The sequence below is a fragment of the Rhineura floridana genome, chromosome 22 (assembly GCF_030035675.1).
Source record: "Rhineura floridana isolate rRhiFlo1 chromosome 22, rRhiFlo1.hap2, whole genome shotgun sequence".
NCBI classification, from domain to species: domain Eukaryota; kingdom Metazoa; phylum Chordata; class Lepidosauria; order Squamata; family Rhineuridae; genus Rhineura; species Rhineura floridana.
In genome coordinates this window covers 2,226,254-2,250,915 of record NC_084501.1, presented here as the reverse complement: position 1 = coordinate 2,250,915, position 24,662 = coordinate 2,226,254, and the positions used below count along the sequence as shown (strand labels likewise).

General features: G+C 47.3%; 1 protein-coding gene across 5 annotated transcripts in view; it reads left to right on the top strand.

Moving 5' to 3' along the window:
* PAQR6 (progestin and adipoQ receptor family member 6) overlaps positions 1-22,971 on the top strand; it is a 31,422-nt gene extending 8,451 nt beyond the window's left edge. For 2 of the 5 annotated variants that reach the window (XM_061605733.1, XM_061605734.1), the window contains exons 2-8: positions 3,054-3,259; positions 7,549-7,676; positions 13,382-13,587; positions 14,641-14,767; positions 17,910-18,006; positions 19,553-19,697; positions 20,003-22,971. In XM_061605733.1, the coding sequence (XP_061461717.1) occupies positions 3,209-3,259; positions 7,549-7,676; positions 13,382-13,587; positions 14,641-14,767; positions 17,910-18,006; positions 19,553-19,697; positions 20,003-20,274 (1,026 nt within the window). In that variant the 5' untranslated portion in view covers positions 3,054-3,208 and the 3' untranslated portion in view covers positions 20,275-22,971. Of the gene's footprint in view, positions 1-3,053; positions 3,260-5,548; positions 5,678-7,515; positions 7,677-13,381; positions 13,588-14,640; positions 14,768-17,909; positions 18,007-19,552; positions 19,698-20,002 lie in introns of all 5 variants that reach the window. The other 3 variants (XM_061605737.1, XM_061605736.1, XM_061605735.1) reach the window with 3 other exon arrangements.
* The last annotated feature ends 1,691 nt before the right edge of the window (positions 22,972-24,662 follow it).

Here is a 24,662-nt window from a genome sequence, read left to right as displayed (position 1 = left end):
AGGAATCAGCGGCCTCCAAGAGCACCTGTCATGAACCACCCTGGTCAGATCTTGTAAGCTTTAGTATACAAAGGTAAAATGTGCATTTGTTGCTTTTGGAGCTTCTGCTCCACCCTTCACTGGCAGATGGGGATGCGGCCCTCCTGCTGGACAAGGTTCCTCGTCCCTTGCCCAGGGGCAGGGCAGGCCCTATCATTAGGCAGAGGGTATCTCTGGTGGCAGTTGCTGGGGAGCACAGTGTAAAGTGTGCCACGGGTCCAGCCCTTTGCTGCTCCCAACAGGTGATGTGGAGGAGGCTGTCCCATCAAATGCCAGCCTGGTAGGCGTCTGTCGCTGGAATGGGCCATCCTGTCCTTCGCCACAGGCAGTTGGGCATCTGGGGCTGGCCCTCTCTGGGGTGAGCCACTTTCCTAGCACTAAACCAGAGACTGTTTTTCCTCTCCCCCCCGCCCCTCCAGCCAAACCCCGGAGGGCATTTGAGTCCATTTAGCTAACGATCCCTTTAAAATATTTCTGGAGCAATTGAAATAGTGACTTTACCTCCCAAGTATTCAGCCTTGGTGTTGGCTTATTTTTTTTCCAGTCAGAGGGCCCAGCCGTGGCTGCCGGCACATTCTGGGAAGGCAGGAGGGGTGTAGGTGGGGGGCAGACAGGGAGACAGAGGAAACAGAGCCAGGCATTTTTCTGGCTATTTGCTACTTTTTGCCAAACTGAAAAGCAAATAACAAGTTTGGGGGGGGTGAGGGAAACCCTTCCAAACTCTGACCTGGCTCCTCTGTCCTTGGCTGCCCTCCCCCCCATCTTTCAGGCAAGTTTTTTCTCCGAATCTGTTTACTGGAGTTAATCACAAAGAAGACTTGAAAAGCAATTGATCTTTTATTTCCCCTCTGCCCTGGCCTTCATTTTTGCCTTGACTCCTCTGTGGCCAGTCACATGACTGTGACGGCAATCGGCTGTCAATGGTGGCCTTGTGTGAAGGAACAAAAAACAACTTGGTTACTAGTTTAGAAGAAAAGGGGGAGATTCCCTTCCCTGTGGGCCAGGTCCTTGGTTGAAGGGGGGGCTGCTAGAAGGGAACTTGGGGACATCTCCGTTCCTCATGCCTCTCCCCTCTCACTTGCCTTCCTCATTGTCAAAATATAGATTGTAAGCTCTTTGCAACAGGGACCTCTCCTTACATGCTTGGCCTCTAACTTTTGCTACATGTATGTTTCCAGGGGCTGCACCCTCATGAGGCTTACTTGGCCCTCCTCTCTTGCCCTCCCTCACTGGCTGAAGACTTTAAAAAAAATCTGGTAGCCTTTGCTTTCACAGATGCATACTGTTTTCCTGCCTGATTATTCTGTTTTATCTGGGTCTCTTCTTTGAGGGCTACTTGGAGGAGGATGGCAAGGGAGGGGGCTTTTTCAGTTGTGGCTCCCCATCTGTGGAACGCTCTCCGCCAGTGAGGTCAGCCTGGGCCCAGTTTGGTTCATCTGTTAGGTTTGACATCTGTTTGGTGCCAGGTAAAAAGTTGACCTCCCCCCACCTGGAGTTTTGATGGATTATGACAAGCTTTTGCTGTCAGTGATGCTGACAGAGCTTCATGCAGTGTTATGGGAGGGTTGCATTTTTTTTAACGAATCGCATGTGTTCTTGTATGAATGTGTCAGTATTATAATGTATTTTATGTTCATAATTTGTCAGGCGCTTGGAGACCTTTGTGTAACAAGCAACCAATAACTCTGTCTGGTGAGCCTATATATGCTTTGTTTTGGATTGGGATCTTGTGGAGTGGTATTGTATGATGCAGAGAGCCAGTGTGGTGCAGTGGTTAAGGTGTTGGACTACGACCCGGGAGACCAGGTTCGAATCCCCCCACAGCCATGAAGCTCCCTGGGTGACCTTGGGCCAGTCACTGCCTCTCAGCTTCATGAAAACTCTATTCATAGGGTCGCCATAAGTCGGAATCGACTTGAAGGCAGTACACACATTGTATGATGCAGCCGGCTGCTTTTATTTCTTTACAGTATTTTCTGTGCCACCCCATAACAGAGCTTCTCCAGGCAGCCCACATGAGAAAGTTTAAAATACAAATCAGTCTAAATACAATTGCAGTCTAAAACATGCCACAGCAGAGAGAAAAGCAATAAAACCAGCCTGTTAGGGTTTGAAAGTTTAAACTGACACATTGAACTGGGCCCAGGACTGGTTCTGAATCCATTGTGTAGCTGACCTGATATGACACTGCCAAAACATCCTGTCCCAGTTAACAACTTTGCCACCCTGTTTTGCACTAACAGAATTTTGGGATCGTTTTCAAAGGCAGCGCCAGGTGCGACAGTCTTATTTGCATGTTACTTTCATGTATTATTATTATTATTATTATTATTATTATTATTATTATTATTATTATTATTATTATTATTATTATTATTATTTATTAGCAACAGCAACAGCAATAAATCTTCCTCCCCCAAGCTGCTACTTGCCCAACAAGTAAAACTTACAGGTACTTGAACAGGCCCTCAAGCTAACCAAAGTTTTTAAAAAGGGCTTCTCCAAATCTCGCTAAGTCAAAATAGACAAATAGTTTACAAGGAACCAGTATGTACCAGAGATCCAGCGTAGCTAAGAGAGTCCGTTCTCTCTGAATCAAGAAGCCCTCAGATGACATCCGGCCTCTGGACGTTTGTTTCGTTCAGATGACAATGACACAGCTCTTTGCCCAGGCTGATGAAGTGCATGATCTTTTATTTTCACTTTTGCTGCCTGTTTTTATTTGTGCTTGTTTGCTAATTTTATGATGTTGATCTATTTTGTTTTACATTTTTATTGTTAACTTTGATTTTAAATGTTATTGTTTGTTTCCCATCCCGGGATCTCTTGAGTGAAGGATGGACTCCCAATACATCAAACAGACATATATATGCAGGGGCCCCCTCCATTGAGCAGCTCCTGATTGTGTTGTTGACTGTGCACTTCCTTTGCTTTGCCCCTTGGATGAGTTTTCACGGTCCTCTCTCTCTCTTTCTCTCCCCCCCAAAAACCTCCTCCTTCCTGTGTTGTTTCAGGACACAACTGCTGGACCACCTCAGAGCAACCCAGAGGAAGAAGGGGGTTGTGGATCACAGCCAGGCAGGGACGCTTGCCAAAATCTCTCCCCACAAGCAGAGTTGCTTTTAAAATATATGTCTTTTAAAAAGGATCCTGCGGACTGTGACTGGAAATGCTTACAATAAAGCTGCCTCAGATCTTCAGGGTCCACCAAGTTCCTCGTGTGAGTAAATCTCTCTTCCAGTCTTTACAATGCACAGGCTGTCTCCTCCCTGCACCCCAGCATGAGCTTTAGACTTAACAGTGGTCTTTTCCCTCTGCAGGGGTGGGGGAACTATTATTTATTTATTTATTACATTTATACTTCAGTTGTCCATGCTCTGGTAACCTCCAAATTAGATTACTGCAATGCACTCTACGTGGGGCTGCCTTTGAAGACAGTTCGGAAATGGCAGCTTGTGCAAAATGCAGCAGCCAGATTGGTAACAGGGACCAGATGGTCTGAACTAATAAAACCGATTCTGGTCCGCTTGCATTGGCTGCCTGTATGTTTCTGAGCTCAATTCAAGGTCCTGGGTTTGACCATAAAGCCTTACACGGCTTGGGACCACAATACCTGATGGAACGCCTCTCCCGATATGAACCCACCCGTACACTATGCTCAACATCTAAGGCCCTCCTCCGGGTGCCTACTCCAAGGGAAGCTCGGAGGGTGGCAACAAGGGAGAGGGCCTTCTCAGTGGTGGCCCCCAAATTATGGAATTACCTTATTGATGAGGTGCGCCTGGCGCCAACACTATTATCTTTTTGGCGCCAGGTCAAGACTTTCCTCTTCTCCCAGGCATTTTAGCATGTGTTTTTAATTGTTTTTATATTGTTTTAAATTTTAAAATTGTGTTTTAAATTGTTTTTAAAATATGTGTTTTAAATTGTATATTTGTTTTAACGTTTTTGATTGCTGTAAACCGCCCAGAGAGCTTCGGCTATGGGGCGGTATACAAGTGCAATAAATAAATAAATAAATACCCTGCCTTTCTTTTCATGATAGAAAACCCAAGGCAGCTTACATATGGTTCCCAGGCGGTCTCCCATCCAGGCACTAACCAGACCTGACCCTGCTTAGCTTCAGCAGGGAGCTGTCTTCATGTGCCTTCAGACCATAGCCTAGGACCATAGCCTATTAAGATGGTCCGCCCCTCCCAGAGATTGATGGATCCTCTTGGTTTTCAGAGGGCTCTGGGGAGTTTTCCAGTGAGCATGGCCAGCTGTCGAAGCCCTGATTGATCTGTGGAATACAGAGATGACCCTGGAGATTGACATGATTGCACTGAGTGCCCTCTCCCAACTGGCAGAGCTCAGAAAGCTCCATGGTATGCTCCGGAGCTAAGAGCAATGATGCAGGAAGGGAGACGGCTTGAGCGCAGGTGGAGGAAAATTCCCAATGAATGTAGCCAAACATGGGTACGTGCCCATGTTTGAGCCTACTTGGCGGCAGAGAAGGCAGCGAAGAAAACGTACTTGTCTGCCTCCATTGCGTCTTCAGCTTGCCGTCCAGCTGAGCTGTTTAGAGTGGCTATGGGCTCATTACATACTGGCCCTGGGGAGGTGGTAAGAGCCATCAAAAGCCTGCTGTGACATGTTTGCTAAGCATTTTGAGGATAAAATCGCTTCTATCTGCTGGGATTTGGACTCCATTGTTGCTGCTGCTGATCCAAGAGAGGTATCTGGAGCACTTTCTTGTCTGATGTCGGTAGATGAGTTTCAGTTGCTGCGGCCTGAGGACATGGTCAAGGTACTTGGTCGGGTCCATGCAACCAGCTGTGTCTTGGACCCTTGCCCTTCATGGCTAATAAACTCTGCCAGGGAGGGGACAGCTGGGTGGGCCAGGGAGATCATTAATGCTTCTCTCCAAGGAGGAGTGGTCCCAGGCTGCCTGAAGGAGATGGTGGTAAGACCACTCCCAAAGAAGCCTTCCCTGGACCCAGAAGAGCCTAATAATTTTAGACTGGTAGCAAATGTCCCCTTTCTGGGCAAGGTTCTTCAGAGGGTGGTTGCCAACCAGATCCAGGTACTTTTGGAGGAGATAGATTTTCTAAATCCATTTGAATTGGGATTCAGGCCTGGGTTTGGTACGGAAACTGCCTTGGCCACCCTGTGCGATGACCACTGTCGGGAGAGAGACAGGGGCAGTGTGACTCTGTCGATCCTCCTTGATCTTTCAGCGGCTTTCAATACCATCGACCATGGTATCCTTCTGGGGCGACTGTCCAAGTTGGGTATTGGGGGCACCACATTGCAGTGGTTCTTACTTGGATGGATGGCTCCAGAAGGTGGTTCTTGAGGACCATTGCTGGGCTCTCCAGAATGGGGCTCCTGCAGGGGTCGGTTCTGTCCCCCATGTTGTTTAACATTTACATGAAACCGCTGAATGGGGTCATACGGAGTTTTGGAGTGCTCTGTCATCAGTATGCTGCTGACACACAGCTCTATTTCTCCTTTTCATCTCCTGCAGGTGAGGCAGTGGATGTGCTGAATCAGTGCTTGGTTGCAATCAAGGACTGGTTGAGGGCCAATAAACTGAAGCTTAATCCAGACAAGACTGAGATGCTGTTGGCGGGTGGTGCCTCTGACCGGCTGAGTGGTGCGCGGCTTGCTCTAGATGGGGTCACACCCCCTGTGAAGGAATGGGTTTGTACTTTGGGGGTTCTCCTGGATCCACTGCTGTCGCTTGAGGCACAGGAGGCCTCAGTGGCCCAGAGTGCCTTCCATCAGGTTGGACGGGGAACCAATGGCGACCCTATCTGGACAGCAATAACCTGGCTACAGTAATCTACGCTCTGGTAGCCTCAAGGTTGGATTATTGCAATGTGCTTTATGTGGGGCTGCCTTTGAAAATGTTTTGGAAGCTTCAGTTAGTGCAGAATGTGGCTGCCCAATAGTTGACAGGTTCAGGGTGAACAGAATATATAACACCAATTCTGCTCCACTTAGACCGGCTGCCTATATGCTTCCAAGCCCAGTTCGAACTGCTGGTTTTGACCTATAAAGCTCTTTATGGCTCAGGTCCCCAACGTCTTCTGGGATGCCTCTTCTGATATGAACCTGTCTAGACCCTTAGATCTTCCTCTGAGGCCCTTCTGCAGGTTCCCCCTCTGAGGGAGGCTTGGAGGGTGGTGACAAAGGAGAGGGCCTTTTCAGTAGTGGCCCCCCATCTGTGGTCCGCCTGGCGCTGTCATTGACCTCCTTCCAGCACCAGGTAAAGAGGTATCTTTTCTCCCAGGCATTTGCTAGACTGAGATGATGTTTTTGTTGGAAGTGGGGCAAGAGCAACTCCTGTTTTGTTCTTTTGTTTGAGCTCCAGAGGGAAGATAGAGCTAGGGTCCTCAAGATGGACAGGCTTGTTTACCTTTACCTGTTATGCTCTGACTGACTTCCTTCTGTCGCTAGACTGTGACGTCTTTAGGGAAGCTTACCTGCCCCTCCTCCTTCCGCCCTTTCCAACTCCTTTGTCCTCTGACCGGGAGTGAGGAGACATCCCTGTGTCTCTGCTCTCTCCAAGCATGGGGCTAAGTCGCGCACCTGGGCGTTACGCCTCCAACTTAGCTAGGTTAGAACTAGGTTTGCTTTTCTATCTACTATGTATTTCTATAAATAAAGTAGCTTTTCTTATTTTACTAAGTCTCCAGTCTCAGTGATGCTGATGCAGGGTAAAAGCCTGCTTTCTTAGGTAAACGTATGCACACGCTGGCACACTCGCATTTCAACACCTGCTGTTACTCTCTGCTGCTGTGGTGCTGCTTTTAAATGAAATTAAGCAACACAACTACACACAGCGCAACAGTTTTGTTTCAATATGCTGCCACACCTTTCTGGGGCTGCGTGGAAGGGGTATTGCTATTTTGTTGTTGTTGTTAATTGTTATGTTTTTATACTGTGCTTTATTTGCTTTTGTTTTAACATTGTGTAAGTTGCTTGGGGACCTTCGGATATCAAGCGACTAATAAATCTAATAAATAATAATAATAAAAATGTGTGTATAAATTGGGATTTGACAGAAAAAAGCAGGCTGAGCTGGTCTTTAGGGAGAGACAGGTAGACTGGATGCTCTCTCTGCCTCCCCCAGCAAGTGTTATCCTTGTGTCCCTGGAAAGCACTCCTGCCCACAGCGCAAGGGAGCCCAAAAGAGATGTGGTAGCTTCTGGCACACCTGGCCTACCTGGACTGGAAGGAAGGGAGAACTCCCCCCCCCTTCATTACAGGCACCATAGGGAGCACTGGTGACCATACTGGCCCCTGTGGGCCTACACTAGCAACCCTCGGTTGACTAATAGACCCCAAGGAGAGCCTGTCCCCAGAGGCAGAGTGGGAGAACAGTTCAATAACTGAGAACTGTTCAGAGTGGGGGAACAGTTCAATTTTGATGCCAGCCTCACTTTTGCTGAATTTCTTTTCTTTTCTTTCCTTTTCTTTTTTGCAAAGAGTTTGATTGGGTGAGTCTTTCCTGTCCTGTAGATCTTCTGGGAAGATGGGATCATCTCAGGCTACCGTCACCCCAAAAGCTCTGCCTTGGACTGTGTCCTCAGTTCCTTCCAACTGAACAATGAAACCATCAACATCTGGACGCACTTCCTGCCTACGTGGTGAGTTTGCCATGTCTTCCTTGCCCTGCTTTAATCCTCTCTTTGCAATGGCTGCATCAGTTCAAACATCTCCTGTCTGCCAGCTTTCTCAAGGAATTAAGAACTAGGCCTGCAACTGTATTTAGAAGAAATGAATTTTGAAATATTGGGGGTAGCAACATCTTTTGTTTTTGTTTTGTTTTTTAAAAAAAACACCTAAATCGGTGCTAATTTTTTAGAACGTAAATTAGGGTTGTCATCTAATTCACAATTTTTATTTGATTAATCGTCCGCCTTTTAATCAGGGTGTCCATGTGTCCTACTTTACAGAGGACAATCCTCTATTTGAAGCTGTCTCCTGTGTGAAGGGCTCTCCGGTCCAAGTCCAGCTTAAAGATAAAGAGCCCTTTTGATTGACACCCTGGGCTCCTACTTGGGAGAAAAGGCGGGATATAAATCAAATAAATAAATAAATAAATAAAACCCAAAGGGGGGGGGCTTGAATCTATCTGTCACCAGTTAGCACCCTGACATCAGCCTGAGCAGGCACACAGCTCACCTGTCAATTCTCCCCACTAGAGTTAGATGTCCCTTACTTCTGTTTGTATTAATAGCAATCATTTTCAAATCTATATATGCACATTTTATGTAATGCTTTCGCCCTCCTTTTTGGCAGGGCATAAGTGGCTATCCTACTTTTAATCAATAAGTCCATTGACATTATTTTAACTTAGAACATATTGGCAAAAGCTCACTGATGAGATGCTCAGCTGCCTTCAAGGTAAGACCAGCTTGTAACATCCTAACTTGTTTGTTTAAAATAAGCACGTGAGAAGATTCTGCTGGACCGGGCCAAAGGCCCCTCTAGTCCGTGCATCTTTGTATTTTGCTTCTCCTCCTCAAAGGGATCAGAGAGGCATAGAATAAGAACTGTAAAGCAATATAAAATAACGAGAGACAAAACTCTCACAGCAGCCCAAATCTCTGGGGGAGCCCTCCAAAATGTCCAGAGGGGGGAGAAGTTATCAGGAGCCACCGGAAAGGCCCTCTTGTCATGGGCTGTCACTTTATGAATAGCTGAAGGGTCAGCAAGAAGACCCTTTGTGGATGATCTCCACTCTCCTGCGTCAGGATTATAAGGAAGAAAGCAATCTTCAGGCATTCTGGTCTCAAGAAGGGACGCAGCTACCTCCCTCTTGGCTTTTTTTTAATTTAACAATATTTATAGATCGCTTGACTATAGGAAACCTCTAAGCGGTTTACAAGAAATATTTAAAATATGAATAAAAACAAGTAAAAGCAAGTAATTAAAAACATTTAAAAGACGATTAAAACAAACAGTAAGCTAAAAATCAAATACGTCAACATCTATGTGTCTGGATAGGTTTGCCTAAACAAAAAAGTTTTTAGCAGGCACCAAAAGGAATACAACGTAGACGTCTGCCTCAGTCAGTAGGCAGGGAGTTCCAAAGAGTAGGTTCTGCCACACTAAAATAACAATTTCTTACAAGTGCGGAACGATTATTATGTGGCACCTGTGACAGTGCCAGTTCTGCAGATTAAAGCAGCCGAGAGGGCACATATGGGGTAAGGCAGTCCTGCAAGTAAACTGATCCCAAGCTGTTAAAGCCTTTATAAACCAACAGCAATACTTTGAATTTAGCCCAGTAACAATTCAGCAACCAGTGCCGATCTCTGAGCAGAGGCATTATACGCTGACAGGGTCTCACGTCCATCAGCAATCTGGCTGCAGCATTCTGCACTAACTGCAGTTTCCGGGTCAAGGGCAAGGGAAGCCCACACGGAGTGCACAATGCCTGAGCTACTGTGGTCAGGCGTTCCCGGTCCAGGAACGGTCATAGTTGTCTTAGCAGGTGCAGCTGATAAAAGGCACTTCTAGGCACTGGAACCAGAAGCATCCTCAGACTCTGTGCCGCCTCCTCCAGAGGGAGTGCAACGCTGTTAGTATGGCTCCTACCAGTCCTTGCTAGGCCTGCATACCGCAGTTATGGCAAGTGAATGCGCAGAATAGAGCTGCCATGATGAATCAAGATGAAAGACACTTTGGCCTTGTCTGTGTCATTTTTGCAAGCTGCTTGCATTTCTGAAAGCATGGTCACTGCTGCCAGCCAAGTTTGTGTCAGGTCGCTAAGGTTTCTCATTCTTCTGGTTGGCAGCAGTAACAATGCTTTCAAAAATCCAAACGGCTTGCACTCAAAAATGACGCAGACCGGGCCAAAGCGTCTGTCATCTTCATACATCATGGCTGCTCTGTTGTGCGCATTCATTGACCCCATCCAGGGCAGACAATCGACCAATTTCTCAGACACAGGAACCACTCGCCCACAGTGGCTCCGTCTTGCCAGGATTCATGCTCAGCTTATTTCATCCATCCAGCCTGCCACTGCATCCAGGCACCTGCACGGCCTCTCACGATTCCAATGTTATGGGAAAATGGAACTGATGACACATCACCCCAAAATTCTTAATGACTGCTCCCGGCAGCTTCATATAGGTATTAAATAGCATTGGGGATAAGATAGTGCCCTGTGATACCCCACAGCAAAACTGCCAGGGGCCCAAAAAGCACTCTCCCAATGCTGCTCTCTAGACTCTGTCCTGTAGGTAGGACTGGAACCATAGTAATACGGTGCCCCCAATTCCCAGTCCATGGAGTGACTCAATACCATGGTCAATTGCATTAAAGGTGGCAGAGACATCCAGCAGCAGGAGCAAGGTCACAATCCCGCCGTCCCTCTCTCTGTAAAGGACATCAGGACAACCAAGGCAGACTCAGTCCCACGGCTGGGCCTGAACCCAGATCAGAACGGATCTACACAATCTGTGTCATCCCATAATGCCTGCAGCTGCCCCACCCCTAGTCTCTGCACCACCTTCCCCAAGGACTGGTTGATAGATGCTTCCGTCTGAGGGGTCCAGGCCAGAGTCTTCAGGAGTGGCCTCACCACCACCTCTTTCAAGGCACCATGATTCTTGAGCAGGAAGAATTCCAAGAGCAGCCGCTTATTGCTCAGGCTGGGTTTGCAATGTTACAAACACATCCTCAGTCACCCATTAGGGATGGGAAGACCTGTCAGTTTCGGTTCTCTCCGTTTCTCAGTTTTCTAACCGTAAATTCAGTCCTCCACGTTTCTGCAGCAATCTGCGATCTTTAAAAAAAGAAAAATCATGAAAATTCTCCACCATTTTAGTGTGAATTTCTCCAAATAAACACATTTTTGTAGGCAGTTTTGACAAAGGGACACATTTTTGCCAGCCATTTCTCACCATATCATGCCTTTTTGCATGTTATTTTCACTCATTTTTATGCACATGTTCCCCTAATGTACGTATTTTTCTGGCTGGGAGTCCAGAGTCTGTGAGTTCAAATCCCCGCTCGTGTCTCCTGGGTGTCAAGGGCCAGCTAAAGATCACCCCCACAGCGAGTGGCTCAGAGGTTACGTGCCCTGCCACCTGTGCAGCCGTGGGCAAGTGGCATAGTCCCAAGGAGCCCAGTTGCCCCCCAGCTGGCAGTTGCGGACAAGGAAGGGGCTGGCTTGTGCAGCTGGGGCAAGCTGAGCAGGCCCTATCCAGCTGGGGAGGACTAGCCTCAGAGGGAGGCAATGGTAACCCCCCTCTGAATACCGCTTACCATGAAAACCCTATTCATAGGGTTGCCATAAGGCGGGATCCACTTGAAGGCAGTCCATTTTCAATACTCTAGAAGAGCGAGTGTGGCATAGTGGTTAGTGTGTGACTACAACCTGGGAGACCAGGGTTCGAATCCCCACACAGCCATGAAGCTCCCTGGGTGACCTTGGGCCAGTCACTGCCTCTCAGCCTCAGAGGCAAAGGTAAACCCCCTCTGAATACTGCTTACCATGAAAACCCGATTCATAGGGTTGCTATAAGGTGGGATCGACGTGAAGGCAGTCCATTTCATTTTGGCAAACTGCATCCCAAAATTCTAATAAGTGTGAATTTCGAAGGATGGCTGTGTTTCCGTTCTCATATTGTTTTGGAAAGTGTGAATTTGATAAATTCTGCTTGAAATGCGAACTGAATTGAAATTCTCACCCATGCCTATCACACATACACAAGTTTCTGCATTTTTTCAGACAGTGGTTAGTAAGTACGAACATACATGCAAAGGGTCTCCAGGTACCACACAGCCTGGACCGATAGTTCAATTGGCTATCCTTCTGAAGAGACAGAAAAAGGCATCGGGAAGCATATTTTGACTTTTGCCTTCTAAAGAGAGGGGAGGGCACTCGTGGGACCCAGCAGGCTGCGAAGCAGAACTAAATGCACCAATGGGGTATGTTTGAAAGGTAAATGATGCAGGTTTGGGCCATGCAAGGGTGGACTGGTCTGGGAGCTACATGAATGAGAGCAGGGAAATGAGAGAAAAGAGGAGAGACCGAAAGGGTTAAAGGGTCACCAATGACCTCTTCCAAAGCAGAAAGTAGAAGCATCCACTTGGGGGATCTCATGGAATTGAGGTTGGATGCTGCACATTCCTGGAGCTGATGCGTAGGAATTCCTGAGGTTCAGGCACTCTGGTGCTCAAACCACAAGATGTTCCTGGTAATCCAGATGCAATTGGAGAAAAAGCCACAATGAGAGTCTAAAAGTAGGCAAGCCTTCCTACATCTCCTTGAGCCTCTGATGGTGCAATTCCCAAGCAAGGAACCTGGGCTCGCCCTCCCAGTGAACCCTCCCAGTTTGGTGAGGAAAAAGGAAAGTAGCTTAGAGCAGCCGGGGGGCTAAAAGGTTGGGCCCAAGGTCCACACTCACCCTTGACTAACCCTCCAGGACAGCATGGGTGTGGTGGGCATGGTACAAAATGGGCGAGGCTACTCCACACTCTCACATGACAAGCGCATGCACCCCCCCATATAGGCACACTGCCCCCTCCTCAGCTGATCTGAGAAGCTCATGAAATGACTGGGGAGGAGGGCAATTCACATCCCCATTAGGGTGCTGGCTTTGCCCACCTCAGGACTGTCTACTTTAAAAAAAAATCTTTTTGCCACTGCTGCCAAAACTGATGAAGTCTGGAGGGGGGGGGGGAGAGAAAAATCTCAGAAGGGGTCTGGATCAGCCCCCCTACCTGGAGCTTAGCTAGCCGTGGCTTAAAGGGGGAGTACCAGGCTTCATGTCCCCTTTAGGCTTTTAATTCAGACTACAATTCCCACTTGGCTGGCTCCTCTGGAGAGCTGCGAAGACCCACAAGGTGCATGAACAAAATATGACTGTTGAAAGTGTTTGGTATTTTAAAAATATGTGAAATAGGAACGGTTTCGTGGTCCTATTTCTTAGCAGAGATATAAATGCAAGCAGTGGGATGAGAATCAACCAGTCCACCCTTTCCCTCAGACACAAATAATTACAGACACAATCTTCTTAAGTAAAAGATAAAGAATGTTTACTCACAACCTTTCATATGTTCAGGAAACATAGGCTCTAGCTTAGATGAAATAAAAGGAGTCTCAGTCCATAATAATGGTCATCATGGGGAGGATCATGTGCATGCTTCACTCTCCTCAGGCTAAATGGAGAATATGCAAGAATCCCAGACAAAGGAGGAGGAAGAGAAGCCAGGTAACCCCACCCGTTAGGAAGTTACATCACTGGTAAACAGGTACATGGGATATTTCCCAAAATATCCCTTAAAGGGAACATGCAAGTTTGCTTATTCTAACAGAAAGCCCTTCCTCTTGCAGGTATTTCCTGTGGCGATTCCTGATGCTCTCCTACAGCCTGGACTTCTGGCGCGACACTTACTGCTGGCCCTTCCTGGCCTACATGTGGCTTGTTTGCCTCTACCCTTTCACATCCAGCTGTGCCCACACCTTTAGCACCATGTCCACCCATGCCAGGCACATCTGCTACTTCTTGGACTATGCCGCTCTCAGCCTCTACAGTTTGGGTGAGGCAGCGCTGAAGTAACTGACTGGGTCACAAATGATTTGATGGAGCACAATTTATTTTTATGGCTGGCTGACCTCCCTCGCTTCCTTGAAATCCTATCCAGTGTTGGTTGCAGTTTAAGGCAACCTTGCTTTGAGCCTCTTCTAAGGGCCTCTGGGGAAGCACTAAAATCTGGGGACGAGGTGCCAGAGCTGTGGCTGTTTTCTCCATGACCTGAGAGCTTTTACTACTAGCTCTGAGGGAGGCTCGGAGGGTGGCGATAAGGAAGACGGCCTTTTCAGTTGTGGTTCCCCATCTGTGGAATACGCTTCCCAGTAAGGTCCGCCTGATGCCTTCATTGACATCTTTTTGGCCTCAGGCAAATACTTCTCTTTGATAGACTGAGATGATGTTGTCTGTTATTAGCACAGTAGGGCCCTGCTTTTCGGCGTTCCACTGATACAGCGGCTAAAATTAGAGTAAGGCCCCACTCATACAGCGCTTGTTCCGCTTTTACAGCATTTTTCGGGCATTGGGCGCCATGTTATTGATGGAGTTCTGCTTTTTGGCGGGTTTCGCTTTTCGGCAGGGGTCTGGAGCGTAACCCACCGTATGAGTGGGGCCCCCAAAGATTCCTGTAGCTGCATGGGGGTGGGGTGTTTTACTGTTTCCTTTTGATAGTCTGATATATTTGTTTTTGTTTTAAACATTGTTGCAAGTTGCTTGGAGACCTTCGGGTATCAAGCAACTGATACATCTAATTAATAATAATAATAAATAATAGCTCTGCCCCCACGGCCATCAGACACAGCCAGGCTCTCCCTCTGACTGACCAGGTGCCCACGCTGAACACCACTAGGCTCCACCCCACCATGACCAGGCTCCACCCACTGATTGGCTAGGCACCAGCCCTTATTTCCCAGTCTCCGCCCCTTTAGGGTCTCAGCCTCAGGAAACCCGGAACCCCTGAAGCAGGAGAGGAGAGACTCTGTTTTTAAAGCACTTAGTAGGCTTGCCAAGTAAGGAATGTGTAGTCATTGCCCCCTAACGGCATGTCTTTGTGTGTCTGTAGGCTGTGCTTTCACATACGGAGCCTATGCAATGCCTGACCGCTGGGTGAACGGCCCTTTGCACCGTTGCTTTGTCCCTCTCGCTGCCTTTAATTCCTTTATCTGCACCAGTCTTTCTTGTTACTCCCGGTATGTAAGGCTTTCTTGCAGGACCAAGATCAGAGCTGAAATGAAAACAATGCTTTGCACAGATTTGAAGTTGCAACATCTCAAATTCCGTTATTAGCTATGTTTTCAAAATTCAGTTTATTTAAAAGTTCTTCTTGCTAATAAGGAGAGCCCTGTGCCTCTTGTTCCCACTCAGACCTCAAATCCAGGGCTTTTTATATCAAAAATCTAATTGGAAGAATATGCATTTGATGTTTGCTAGCAAGTAGGAAATGTGAAAATCTTCCCCTAAATTCATTTCAGCTCCAACCAAGAACTTTGTTAAATCAAAAGTGTCTTATTTCCCTCCCTGCTTCCTCTCAGAATGTCTGTAAGTTCATACATCAGATCATTAAGTTTTTAAAAAAGCCATGGATTTAGATGTTTGTTTTTTTAAAAAATATAAAAAATATGATCCTTTATGTGCAATATTCAAATCAGAAATGTACACAGAGTTTCCACCATTTTCCCCTGCCAAGTCAACTTCACCTTTAGCAGCTATAGAACAGACAGAATTGTACGGGGTAAAGCTCCATAATGGGAAGTGCTTCTCATGTTGAGTTTCGGCCTGATATGCCTCTGTTAAAGTCATAGGGGGAAAAGTGTGTTGCAGTCAAGCATGTTGCAGAGTTGATAGTGCTGGGTCTGGTCCGTCCTGCCTTAAGCACTCAGTAAGTTTTATTTGTATAAATCATAGGTTATTACAAAAAGCTTAAAACGAGGATAAGTTAAATGAAACCATCACCTTTACAATTGATAGCGATAGATCTTAGGAAGTTTGCGCTGATCTTCTTGGCTGCAACAGCAAACAAAGCCACTTGCTTGGTATATGCGGATCATTACCAGATAGCAGAATTAATATTTTCTCAGATAATGTTCTGCCAGACATTGTTTTTAACAAAGGAACAATAAATTTCTTTCCAGGAGAGTAATACAACACATAAACCAGCATATAATGAACAATATTCGCTATATGTAGGGATCCACAAATACCATAAACTCTGAGTAAGTGGTAATGTAGCATATTTTCCATCTAAAAAAGTGGAAGCCATTGTCTGAAAGCATAACTCAGTAAAGGCTTGCTTTAAAGGAAAGAATGTCAAAGTATAAAGGTAAGGGGATAAACGTCGAGTGTCTTTAAGGCTGCTATACCATCTGCTAAATCCTGATATTTGAATAGTCCTTCTATTCTGACCTGCATCCATAAAACATAATGTGTCCTGAAGTTTTACTTTAAAGTCCTGAAATAATGAATTCACTGAGAAAGAGTACTGAGCAAGTCTTCCAACAGTGTCATGGGACCAGCCTCCTGTATAAGTATGTTCTTCGAAACATAATTTTGCTATATGATGATCAGGCATATCTAGCAACCTTTTAAGATATAAAACCCGGGCCTTATTTGCCCTCACAGCAATTGAAAGTAGACCCACTTCAGTGTGGAGCAGAGCAGCTGCAGTATTTGGGGGTAGAGCTAAAATATATCTTAAGAATTTGTTTTGGATAACTTCTAAATCTTCTAGCCCACCCGTACTCCATATTTCCACACCCTAAAGAAACTGGGTGACTGCTTTCCCTACAAATATTTTTATTGTCGGCAATACCAAACATCTGCCCTTCCCTTTAAAAAAATAATAACAAGCTTTCATTGATCTAATTGCCTTTAACTTGACTGCAGCTTTATGACAGTGGTAAGAGAGTGTTTCTGAAAAGTGGATCCCTAAATACTTAAAGGAAAAGGTTTGCATAATAGCCTGGCCATCTAAGGCCCATTTATGTTTTCTTGGTCGCTTGGCAAGCACTGCTATTTTAGTTTTGGAATAATTAATTTTAAGATATTAACTTTTACAATATTCTCCAAACCTCATCAATAATCTGTGCATCCCTATTTGGGTGGACAATAGAAGAACCATATCACTTGCATATCAAAGGATGGAAATTTTGTGATCCCTTATAGACAAAGGAAAAAAATGTGCAGATTTCAAAGGATGGGTGGATTTTGGTTTTCATATTGTTTCAGGAAGTGGGAATGTAATAACTTTGGCTTTAAATGCAAACTGATCAGATTTCTGCCCCCATTCCTAAAAGGGAATAGGTTTCATCTAGTGAGTCTGTGGGCTGGTTCACATGGCAACTTACTGTGAGATTAGTGCTACTTGCATCCCCATTTAATTTACATGGTTCACATGACGTTGCAGGCAATCAGCAGCTATTACACAGTTTTCCTGTATCAAACCAATCCAATTTTAATGAGGAAAGGAAAGGAAAAACCATCTCAGGTTCTCTGTGCTGCTCTGTGTAGGTGCTTTGCCTCGGTGTTTGTTTAGTGGGAGGGCTCTCTTATGCCCCATCACCATCTCCCTCTTTCTCTGCCGCCCCCAAAAGCTGCTTTCACTCATTCAGTTTCATACAGTTTCATGTCAATTGCACCCCCACCCTTGAGAGGTGTACAATTGACAAGAAACAATGAAACTGATAAAAAAACCCTCCCCTTCTCCATTAGCAATATCGGTACTCCGGAGGGAGGAAGCATGTAAAATTAGGGGTGGGGGCCAAAAGGAAATAGCGATATTAAACCTTTCCAGAGGAACACGTACTTGTGTGAAAGGAAAACAGCGGATTTGAAAGTAGGAAGTGTAGGAAGGTAGGAAGCTTGCAAATCTATCACGATGGCAAAAGCTGCGTCTTTACTGCGAAGGTCAGCTCCCATGTGAATGAGCCCTGTGTCTGAGTTAAGATTTGAACTCGGAACCTTCTGGCTCATCTGCATTGACATGGAAGGAAGCTCCTGTGTTCAGCAGAGCTTCTGGCACAATCCTAACCTTGTCTACTCAGAAGTAAATTCATTGAGGCTTAATCTAGGTGAGTGGGGTTAGGATTGCAGCCTTAGTCACCCTGCCCTGAACTCACTGGGTGGCCCCGGCCCCCTTTTTCTTAGTCAACCCAATGTAGCTAGTATTGCCCCACCTTACAAGGTTGTTGCAGATGAAGTGCTAGGGGGACTCTAAAAGTACTACATAGATGCTCCATTTCAAGCCAGAGTTTCAAAGCTTTCCCCCCATATTTTTTGGTCTCTGGGTTGTTTTCACTGCATTTAATGACAACTTCTGCTGTTCTCAATCTCTAGATTCCTAGAACTGGAGTGTCCCTGTCTGAGCAAGATCTTGAGGACAGCAGCCTTCACCTACCCTTTCCTTTTTGACAACATACCATTGTTTTATAGGGTAGGCTAACTTAGCTGGTGGTCTTTGCTGGGAAATGCCCAAATTTGGCAAATTAACAATATTGTCTGTTTTACATTAACATAATTCTCCTTTCGGGGAAATGGCACTGATGCTCTGATTGTCTGGACGCTTTAAGTCCTTTTGAGCCTTCCTTTGAAGTTTGGTCACCAGACATCATGGTGATAACTTGGAGGATCAAGCTGTCAGTGGCTACTAGCTATATTGACTATGCTCCTCCTCCGTGGCTAGAGGCAGTATGCTTCTGAAAACCGGTTGCCAGAAGCCGCTTGTGGGCTTCCCATAATGTGCATCTGGTTGGCCACTGTGAGAAGAGGATGCTGGACTAGTTGGGCCACTGGCCTGATCCGGCAGGCTCTTCTGATGCTCTTGTGATTGACAAGTGGGTGTCCCTGCCTGCCTGTTCCTGTTCCCCACCCCTAGGCTAGCTCTACTCTGCACTCACTTGCAGCAGCTTCCAGGAGTCTCTGGCAAACGAGGCTGTTTCCCATCTCCTGCTTCCGGGTCCTTCAAAGACCGTTGCTTCCACCGCCGCCACTGCCGCCACTAAAAGGCTCCTGTTCCACGGCTGACTTGGACCCTGACAGGAGGACTCTTCTGGGCCTGCAACCTTTTAGTATAGGCCCCACTTGCTTTCATGATTGCGAACAGCCTCTCCATTTTAACTGCCTCTTGAGGCTTTGCCAGCCTTTTTTGCCCAATGCCCTGGATGCTCTGAAAGGCATGGTTTGACTCAGCCAGCAGGACCCCGCGGCAGAGCCCTAAGGCCGTCCTCTCTGACCATTGGCATAGCTCAGGGGTGAAGGACATTGTGATTGGTTTGGTATCTAGCTCTGGGGCCAGGGGAATCATTCTTCCCTCAGCTGGTGCTGGCCCAAGACATTTTGCTGCCTGAAGCACATACCCCCCCCCACTAGGGTTGCCAGGTTGCCTGAGATTGATCCTGTATCTTTAGGAGAAGAGAAAGTCAGCCAAGGGCAGGTGTTCTTGCAACACTATAATGGGAAAAACCACACGGTGGAATTCTCCCTTCCCCCTGCACAGCTTTTAAAGATACAGAAGACCTCTTGGAAGCCGGGCCTGGAAACGTTTTGGCCAGAAGGTGGGGTAGAAATATTAAAATCAAATCAAAATCAAATTCTGTATCTTTAAAAGTTGTGCAGGGGGGAGAATTCCACCTTGTGGTTTTTCCCATTACAGTGTTGCAAGAACACCTGCACTTGGCTGACCTTCTCTTCTCCTAAAGATACAGGATCAGTCTCAGGCCAGGAACCTGGCAACCCTGACCGAAACACACATTTGTGGCTTGGGCCAACACTTTAAAACAGGATTTGTTAAGCTGTGGCCTGCAGGCTGCATCCAGACCCCCAAGAGTGTTTTGGGGACTCCCCCTAAAGTTTAAAAAAGTCTTGCCTCAGACACCAGCTCCACTTTTCAGCTCCCCACCATCCTCACCCAAAGGCAAGGCCGGTCCACCTCTCCAGATCTGTGATTCGCTGCCGGCTGACATTCCTTCCTTGCCTTCCAGCTCCTGTTGTGTTTTGGCGAAGACTGTGCCTGGAACGACTCCGTAGCTGGTTACTTTTACCACCTTCTCTTCGCAGCCCTCACTGGCTTCCTCTTTGCGTCCCACCTGCCGGAACGCCTGGCACCCGGCCGCTTTGATTTCATTGGTAAGTGGGGGGGGGGGATAAGCAAGTCCTGCCCTAAGTGCCCTAAGTGGCAGCCGAGGGAAACTCTAGGAACCGAGAAAGCTGCCTTATTCGCACTGGAGGCTGGTGGCTCCGATGTCAGCAGGGCAGTGAATCCACTCCAGGTTTTCCTCTGAACTTTCAAGGAGCTGTCCAAGGTGCTTTCAGGACTAAAACCTGGAGCGGATTCACTGCCCCGCTGACATCGGAGCCGCCAGTGTCTACTGCTTTGACTTCCTCTGCTCCCTCCTGACCCCTTCTTTGGGTCCTCCCCCCCTCTGCTGCAGGTCACAGCCACCAGCTCTTCCACATCTGTGCCGTGGTGGGGACACACTTCCAGCTGGAAGCTGTCTTGTGGGACCTGCATTCGCGCCGGGCCTGGCTCAGTGCTCACGCCCCGGCCGGCACCTTCACCGGTACTTTTGCTGTCCTCGGAGCCGCCTTGCTGGGCAACCTCACTCTCATTGCCGCCTTCACCGTGATCCTCCTCCGCTCCTCTGGCACCACCTTGATCTTGCAGAGCAGCATCCCCGAGCCAGAGCGGGCGAAGGATCCGTGACCCTTCTGGCGTGGTTCCGTGGCTTTGGCTCCAAGGGGCTCCTTCTGCCTCCCTTTGAGCTCTTCCTTCTTGGAAGCCCTTCAGGGAGAGTTTGCTCAGTGTTCTGTGTCTGGAGGGGCCCACTTCTGATGTTCCTCCTAAATTTGAGCACTTTAAGTGTTTGGTTGGGACTTGACTGTTTACTGGCTGCGCAAGAAGGGAACCTTTGTCTGCAGCTCTGAGCCTGTTGGAAGAAGAGGGCAGCCAGTGCCCCTATTGCATTGGTAGACAACTGAACCTCCCCCCCCCAGTGTAAGGGAAGGGACTGTGGTGGGTAGACTTTCTGGGGCATCCATTGATCTCTTCCTGGGCTGCCAGAATGCAGAGCCACACCCCCACTTTCCGGTCAGCTCTGCCTTCAGGAGCTAAATTCTAAAGAGACAGGCTCGACTGCCATCATCTCTCTGGACAGCCCATCCTTTCTCTTCAGATGCCTGTGGATCGGCTGTAGTTGCTCAGGGGTGATAGCAGAACAGTCTGCATGTACCCCAAAGCACTCTTCTTTCTTACAGCTTCTCCTCTTCCACAGCTGAGCTATGGCACCTGAAATGGGTCCAGGGGATGGCTCTAATCCAAGGGTGGGGAACCTGTTTCTGTCGGGGACCTCATTCCCTCAGGGGTGATCTGTCAGGAGGGGGGGGCATGCTGGTAGTGGGTGGGGCCAAAGCCAAACCTGGGTGGAATTCGGCCAAGGGCTGCACGTGACCACAGGTTGCCCACCCTGAGGACCCTTCTCCTTCTGGGGCTGTGGAGAGGACCCAGGAGTTCTAGTTGGCAATGAAGAACTATTTGGGGGGAAATTCCAAGGATAACCCTTAGCAGGCAGCTGATGATTGCACACCTAACCTCCTGTGTAGCCACAATTCACCATCTTTGGTCCATTGCTCTCCGCCCAAATAGATGCAGGCCACAGGAAAATGCTAATTATAGCTCCATATTTAGAAAGTAACAGAGCAGCTTCTTCTGGGGTCAGATTCATGCGAGGAGAGAGCACCTGGAGTCCTAGAGTGCCTTTTGCAATAAGTGGCTTATTTAATAATAAGGTAGGTTGAGCAGGTGGTAAACAAGCACATAAACTACATGGCTAGCCCCAAAGTATCAGCAAGTCCCTGAAAGTACAGCTCCCCCCTTGAGAGACTGCTCCAAAACCCTTGAACGATTTATTTTTGCCATGCCTGTGTGCCTTCCAGAGGTTGGGTCTTTTAAACTTAAGGTCTAACGGTTCCTGTGTGGCCATCAGGCAATGTCTGCTGTTCACTGTCGACTGAGGCATGTAAGAGTGTAAGTGGAGCCTGACTGGTTCACACACGAAGATGGCGCCATCTAGTCTGGCATCCTGTTTCCAAGGATGGCAAGCAGAGGTCTCCAGGGAGTCCAGTAGGGTGAAGGCAACACAACACATCTGAACATGAAGCCCAATAGCCATGGATAGACCTACCTTGCATATACTTCTCGTGCCCCCTTTTAAAACCCCAGGACCATCTTGTGGCAACCAATTCTATAAATTAATTCTGCATTGTGCACAGATGTTGCTCCGCTGCCAATCATTCTCATGGAGTGATACCCCCCTCCTCTGAGTCGTAGTGTAAGGCAAAAGGCAGAAAGTGCCCCCTCTGTGCACAATCCCAGGAAGAGAGGACACTTTCCTTGCTTGGTGCAAGAGAACTGCATGGCCCACCACAAAAGAACAATGTGCCGTTCCTTTGGATTGCTGCATTTGGAGGCAACAGGGCTGGCCCCAGATCTATTTTTATGTTTGGGATAGAAAATCCAAATGGGAGCCGTACGACGATGGAACCAATGACCTAGAGAGGCAGTGGGCTCTCCGACACTGGAGGCCTTCAAGAGGCAGCTGGACAGCCATCTGTCGGGAATGATTTGATTTGGATTCCTGCATTGAGCAGGGGGTTGGACTTGATGGCCTTGTAGGCCCCTTCCAACTCTACTATTCTATGACTCACCACTCTTATTCCACTACTTAACACCGGGCACTCTCTGTTGGGAAGTTCTTCTGTGAAAGCCCTGTAAAGAGAGATGCTATGTGCGACAAATGTGGTTGCGCATTCAATATTTTCCCCCCTTTTCAAAATGTTTTGCATATAAAGTTTGCCAGGCCTAATTCCATTTGCTGTCAGGAGTGAGAGTGGCAGCATTAAGAGAACTCTCTGTGCTTCATATAGCCAAGGTTAGACAAAGAATTGGTTCAGATTGCAACAGACAGTTGGATGTTAGGATGATCTGTGACGGTGTGCAAGGGATCATCTAAGGCTTCAGCTGGTAGGTCACAGACTGACCTCAGCTGGGTTGTGCTAACAGCGCTATCCACTGTAGCAGCTGCTGGGAGTTGTAGTCCAAAACAGCCCAAGGGCACCAGAATTGGGGGAAGTTGCACTATGCACGGAACAAATACATGCTTTAAAAAATTAAGAATGGGCTCCGATGTATGTTTGGGCTAAAGATAGGTCCCAGTTCCAAAAAGGTTGAAAACTGTTGTGGTATCAGAGTACCAGGGACTTCACTATGGAAGATCTTCAAGAGAAGGTCCAGCAAATATCTGGCTAAATGGAGTTTGCATGGACCTGATTCATGAGGCACGATGGTGTTGAGGCCACTTCGTAGAATCCTAAGATAGTAGAGTTCGAAGGGGCCTACAAGGCCATCAAGTCCAACCCCCTGCTCAATGCAGGAATCCAAATCAAAGCATTCCCAACAGATGGCTGTCTAGCCTCTTGAAGGCCTCCAGTGTCGGAGAGCCCACTACCTCTCTAGGTCATTGGTTCCATTGTCATATGGCTCTGACAGTTAGGAAGTTTTTCTGATGTCCAGTCGAAATCTGGCTTCCTGCAACTCATTTGAGCCAGTTTTCTGTGTCCTGCACTCTGGGACAATCAAGAAGAGATCCCGGCCCTCCTCTATGTGACAACCTTTCATGTACTTGAAGAGTCCTATCATATCTCCCCTCAGTCTTCTCAAGGCTAAACATGCCCAGTTCTTTCAGTCTCTCCTCATAGGGCTTTGTTTCCAGTCCCCTGATAATCCTTGTTGCCCTCCTTTTCCCTTCCTATAATTCCAGCCTGACCCTGAAAGGGGGCGCTATTGTGAGCCCCTCCAGAATCTGAAGCCCAAAATGTTTGTTGGGTTGGAGGATGCTTGTTGGTGGCCCAAGATCTGGACTTCAGGGGACTCCCTCCAAATTCCTTTCACTGCAGAGGCCCCTCCTCCCCTGCTGAAGCATCCCGTTTTGTGAATGAGGAATGAGAGCAGAACTAAGAAAATCCCCACACTGTAAGTCTGATCGTGTAGTCAAGGGTGCCCCAGAAAGATGCTCAGGCACCACAAACATGGTAGGAAATTCTGTCCGGACATTTTCAGAAAGGAAAGCACAAAGGATGGAGTGAGTGACACACTTTAGATGGTTTGAGGCTGCTTTTCGTGTGTTCTTGAAGGCATGGTCAAAAGGGAGGATGGCGGAGAATGGGGGCTAATTAGCTGGCTGCACTAATTGTTCAGTGGGTAATAATGACAGCCAGGCACAATAGTCCTGATGAGGAGATGGAGTTTTAAGTGGTTACCTGTAGGTGTTTTGAAGAAGGATCTCGTGTTGTTGAAGCAAAGAGTTGTGGTATCCAGAATCAATAGTGACTTCTTCTTCCACTTGGGGCTGCGCGCAGATGAAGGACCAAATTTATGACTACTTTAAAAAAAAATCAAATCATTGAGGGCTGGAAAGAAGGTGAAGGTCATCCAATCTGACCCCTTTAAAATAACTTCTGAGGGCAGGCCCGAGACAGTTTTCATATGGAGATGGAGTACTCATGATGGGGTTGGGAGCACAAGGAGGAGGTGGGGCAGAGAAGGAGCCACTCTGCATTGAGGAGTTCATCCTGTGGGTTAGACCTTGAAAACAGGTTCACGTTCTTGTAAGTTCAGTGGCAGACAAAGAAAGGAGTTTTGCACTGGTTAAGCCTGGAAGATGGCTGTTGGGCTTGTCACTGTAATTTGGTTGATTGGGGGTGTTGTGCAACAAGCCCACTTCCCAAAAAAGATCAGCCTTTCTGTGCTGAGGAAAATGAGGGGAAATCCCAAAGGGGGACAGAACTGCTTTCATTAGTTTGCAGGTATTCATAGAGAAAAGTGCTACCTTTCAGTTGACTGGCAAATGTCAACTACCCAAAGGAGATCCGTTGCTTGTGTGCATCGTTTGATTTAATAAAATTGATCCTTTAATCTAAAATTAACAAATTGAGTTTAAAAAACAAAATAAAAAAGACCTTCCTACCAGAAACTTGAAGGAAAAACTGAGCAACCTTAGAAGAAACCAACCCTCTGATCAGCAAAACTCATATAGC